General features: G+C 28.5%; 1 protein-coding gene across 1 annotated transcript; it reads left to right on the plus strand.

Moving 5' to 3' along the window:
• Positions 1-4,219: 4,219 nt before the first annotated feature.
• LOC136234140 (metalloendoproteinase 1-like) lies at positions 4,220-5,424 on the plus strand. Its single transcript, XM_066023914.1, has one exon. The coding sequence runs from the start codon at positions 4,247-4,249 to the stop codon at positions 5,156-5,158; it is 912 nt and encodes a 303-aa protein (XP_065879986.1). The 5' UTR covers positions 4,220-4,246; the 3' UTR covers positions 5,159-5,424.
• The last annotated feature ends 247 nt before the right edge of the window (positions 5,425-5,671 follow it).

Below are 5,671 nucleotides of genomic sequence, written 5' to 3' on the forward strand. Positions count from 1 at the left end.
AGGATCCTTAAAGGTCCCTAAAAGCACTAATCATGCCATGAGAAATGGAAAATAATGAAAATAACTTTAAACTACCAAATTAATATCAAAATTAACCAAAAACTAAATTAAAACAAGCTAAATTACTCCTAAAAACACTATAAATTAGGGAAATATCAGCTCTTGCTGTAAATAAGTTGCTCAGTGATTTGGTCTGTGAATGCCCAACTAGCAGGCTCTGGGGATCCCAAGAATTCTTTAATGCATTTATCGAGGTCGATGTGCTTTAGGGACTTGAGTACACTATGAGGGTGATGGACCCGTGATGTTTTCTTGACAGCCATGGTCGCTTTTTTGGTTCGATCCACGCTTACCATACCAATTTGATACAACTGAATTTGTAGGGTTGTGCTCCGACGACTGAGAGGATTATTCTAGTGCATGAGATAAGACTAGAAAAAGGATCAAGGCGAAGCCGTTGACCGACAAGTCGACTCTAATGTTTAAGTTATGAGAGTATAGTATTAAGAGCACTAAGAAATTGGAAGTACTTGTTGTACATATGTGTATGAATCTTGACTTATAAAGTCGTATTCTATTTATATAGAGCGTCAGTAGTAAAAATCCAGTTGGTGTTTGAGTCCCTCTTTAACTTCCTCGGTTTGATTTGGCGGTTTCCTTGCTTCAGATGTATCTATTGATTTAGGATGAAAACACGCAGATACTAATAATTATTAGGATGATATCAACTAAGAACCATGTTTAGACATATAATAGCCGTCCCTCAATCAATTTTGAGAGAGATAGATAGTGAATTGTAATTAATTAGACCCACCAATTCCATAATGGCTCCAAAAATTAAGGCGTAGACAAGGATGAAGACTAGACCTTTACTGGCGTGTTTCATTTGCCTTGACCCGTGATAAGCATTGCTTCTTTGTTTGTTTACTATTTGGGTTTTTGAAATTTTAACAACCTTATTTCCATGTTCAAACTCTATCTGTTTATTTTATTTGTATCATTGGTGTAATTTATTCGAATTTTAAGTGTCGTTTTAAAAGTATTGAATGATGCAACATTTTGATAAATATTAAAAATAAGTATTGATGAGAGGGTGTTTAGTTGCTTCTTTTCATATTCTTGTTTGTCCTTTTATTTTAAAATAGAGAGTTTTAGGTGTTTGATTAGCGTGTTTACAAAAGCTGGGAATCCCTGTATTTTGGGAGAGTAGTTTTTTCAACAGCATGTAAAACAAACGAGCCCTGAATATAAAAAATATGACTCCTTTCATTCCATTATAGTACAAGTCATTCTAGTGATTTTCACACAAATTAAGAAATACAATTAATATAGAGTTAAATTAATGAATTTACATTGGTTAACTGAAAAATTCATCTCATGTAATTGTTGGAGAATAAGTCTTGGAATGTTAAAAAACACATGAACCAAAATAAAAAATAAAAAATATAATGCTTGGATAGAAAAATCAAACTAAATTTTTTTTTAAATGACTTATAGTTGGAAAAAAAAAACTCACTTAATAGAATAACTTATAAAAGTGTAATGAAACGATTACTTAAAAATAATCTTTCTTATTCAATATTACTTTAACTTAAAAGTTAAAATTACTTATCTTGAAAAGTTAACATATTTAACTGAATGAAAAATCACTTATTTTCAAAAGTTAACATATTTAACTCAATTAAAATAACTAGTTGATACCGAAATCGTGCCGAAGCAAAGATGAGAACATTAGCTTTTGATTCGCTGATCTGAAGCGAGAGAAGGGATGAGAGAAGTTTAACAAGCAAGGTTGGCTTTGTAACTTTCTTATAAGCATTTATTTTAATATTTATCAAGACTTTGTATCATTTAATATTTTTAACACTCGTAATATTCAACACTTAAAATTCAGTACTTTTTTGTTAAAAAAAGTACTATACTTATTTTTCAGTACTTAATTTTCAGTTTTATCAAACAGTTAAAATTTAATATTTATTTTTTCAGTACTTAATATTCAGTTTTGTCAAATATGACCTAATTGTTTGATAAATATTAGAAATAAACACTGAATTTAAAAATATTTGGATAGTATTCAATTTAAAATTTAAAATTTAAAATTTTAATTTACTAAAATAAATAAATTTTAATTTAATTAAATAATTTAAGGTGATTAATAAAATAAATGGATAAGGTACCAAAATAGGCCTAAGGTTTTTGGGGAAGTACCAATTTAGGCTCAACATTCAAAATAACACAAATATAGGCTTAACATTTACAATATACTATCAATTTAGGCTTAACGTTTACAATATAACATCAATTTAGGCCTCACGTACAAAATAGCACCAATATAGGCTTAACGTTTACAAAAGAATACGAATTTAAGCTTAACGTTTTACAAAATATATACAATTTAAGCTAAACGTCATAATTAAATTAATCATATTATATTCTTTCCCTATTAACTTTATATGTTATCTTTTTATTTATTCTTATTTATTATAATACAATTAATTAGTTTTCTTACCCATTAAAATCTTATATTTGTTTTTCATAAATGATTCCATGACTACTAAATTTCATTGCTCATGTAATATATGAAAACTAAAAGTAATTGAATATTCACAATATTTCGAACACTGACATGTATCAATATTATTTTAACTAGTGTTCAAAATATTGTGGATATTCAATTACTTTTATTTTGCATATATTACATGAGTCATGAAATTTCGGAGTTATGGAATGGTTGATGAAAAACAAATATAAGGTTTTAATGGGTAAAAAAACTAATTAATTGTATTATAATAAATAAGAAAATAGAACTAAATAAAAAGATATCATATAAAGTTAATAGGAAAAGAATATAATATGGTTAATTTAATTATGACGTTTAGCTTAAATTGGATATATTTTGTAAACGTTAAGCTTAAATTTATATTATTTTGTAAACGCTAAGCATATATTGATGCTATTTTGTACGTGAGGCCTAAATTGATGCTATATTGTAAGCGTTAATCCTAAATTGATATTATGTTGTAAACGTTAAGCCTATATTAATACTATTTTGAACGTTGAGCTTAAATTAGTACTTCTCCAAAAACCTTAAACCTATTTTGGTAGTTTATCCCTAAAATAAATTTCTGAGTGACCCAAAGCATTCGGTTGGTCTTACAATCCAATTTCCACAAAATAATTAATAATGGACAAACCGTTGATTTCATATGTAGACTAGACTAGGCCCCTCAATAGAATTTGCAGCTTCCATTTCATTAAAATATCCCACTTTCCTTTTTTTATATTTTTTATTTCTTATAAAAAAAGCCAAGTATATAAGCTAAGAAAAGAGGGAAATTACACAGAAATTCATCTTTTAAAAACTATTTACAATTATATCAAATTATAATTTTAGATTACGTCAAACTAGTAACATCAGTACTTTTAATATATTTTAAGAATTAGAATTTATAAATTAGAAATCTAAAATATATTTTTTTAGGGTTTATAATTTATGAATTGAAGTTTAGAATTTTTAAATTGTAGTGTAAAATTATAATATATAGAAAATAATGACATATTAAAAATTAAGTTTGGTGATATGATTTAATTGTAATTTTATACTTATGATATTCATAAAATTGACCCAAACAAGAACATCATCATAACCACACAAAAAGAAATACAATTCGAGAAATCTTGAATAAGGATTTCCAAATTTGATAAAAAAAAAAACAATTCAAATAATAAAATTATGAGACCCCATATTCATGAAAAAATTCAATTGGATCAAATCACTTAACTTATTTCCAAATTAGCAATTAATAATTACTTTCATTAACACAAAAGTAATATAAATTTTTCTTAGAATATCCCTAATCATATTATTAACATATATATAATTTTTGATGTCATAAGTAATGCATACTATAATCCCAAGCCAAATTGGACAAATTCTAAGATAAATAATTAGTTCGTATATTTTTACTTAACATATTATTATGTTTTTTGTTTATAACTTTACGTATACGTGGACAATAGATTACAGTAAACAAGTTCGTGAAGCATATATTTACTTTAAATAAATTCAAATATAGATACTCTAAACAACTTCATCTGCTAACTAAAAAGAAAGATGATTTTTAATTTAAAATGAATGTGAACTCAGGAAAATATGATATATTCTCATTCTGATTACAAGTTCACATCTATAAATAGCTACACAATATTATCATAAACAACAACACATTCTTTTTCAACTAGAAATATGGCTCTAATGTTTTCCCATCTCTTCTTAGCCTTCCTCCTCTTCTTTTCACTCCAACCCTTTTCCTCCCAATCCAGAATCATGAAATCTCAACCCCAACCTTTCAATTTCCTCCAAAACATGGACCAACTTCAAAAGGGCCAAACTGTTACTGGTCTTCAAGGGGTCAAAAAATACCTCTCTAAATTTGGATACTATCCTACTGACAGTATTCTGAATGATGAATTTGACGATGTCTTTGAATTCGCAATCAAAACATATCAAAATTATCACAAACTCAACATCACGGGAAAACTAGACTCTGATACCATGATGAAATTGAACACACCGAGATGCGGAGTGCCGGATATCACCAACATGACATACACAACAAAAGCAATCAAGGGTACAAAAGATATGTTCTTCAGTGTTTCTGCTGCCAGTGATGTGAAAAGATGGTCAAATCAACAGCTGAGCTACAATTTCAAATCTGGAATTCCTGAAGATGAAATCCTGAGTGAGCAAGAAATAAAGACAGCATTCTCAGAAGCATTCAGGAGTTGGGAAGGAGCAACAGAATTTAAGTTCCAGGAAGTTAGTGAGGATTCAACAGCAGATATTGTGATTGGATTTTTCAGAGGGGATCATGGGGATGATTATCCCTTTGATGGTCCTGGAAGGGTTTTAGCTCATACATACTTTCCAGAAGATGGTAGATCACATTATGATGGTGATGAGAGTTGGAGTAGTAATCCTGATAATACACAGATGGATCTGCAATCTGTTGCTGTTCATGAATTAGGACATGCTCTTGGTCTTGTTCATAGCCAGGATCCACAGGCGATTATGTACCCAACAATTGCACCTGGAACTATTAAAAGGGAGCTCACTCAGGATGATGTTAATTCCGTACAAGCTTTGTACTCTAATTAGTCATGTATGCAACTTTTCTCGGGATCTGTTCGGTTCAACTGTTAGCTAATAGCTGTTGGTGTTGTTGTTAGCTGTTTGTTTGTTGTTGCTGCTAGTTGTTTTATTGTTGCAGCTAGTTGTTTGTTGTTTCTGTTGTTGGCGGCTTGTTATTAGCCGATTAATTATAGTTCTTGGTAGATTTGTCTTTTAACTGTTGATGCTGGTATGTAAAATGTCAAATATGAACATGTTTGAAATTAATGAACGAATAAATTATAAAATAAAAATCCTAATGCACAAATCAGTAATAATGATCTAAATAATCAAATAGTAATTAAAAATAATAATTTATTGAACAGGCTAAAACATTATTGCTTCATCAATATTACAGAGATAGGAATAAAATTAAAGAAGAAATGTGTACTAACAACAACAGTTCATATTAGACATATTTTAAATGCTAACAACAACAGTTCAATATAATTTTATCAAACACTAACAATTAAACATCTAATAACAAACAACTAATAGTAA

The sequence above is a fragment of the Euphorbia lathyris genome, chromosome 6 (genome assembly GCF_963576675.1).
Source record: "Euphorbia lathyris chromosome 6, ddEupLath1.1, whole genome shotgun sequence".
Classification (NCBI taxonomy): Eukaryota; Viridiplantae; Streptophyta; class Magnoliopsida; order Malpighiales; family Euphorbiaceae; genus Euphorbia; species Euphorbia lathyris.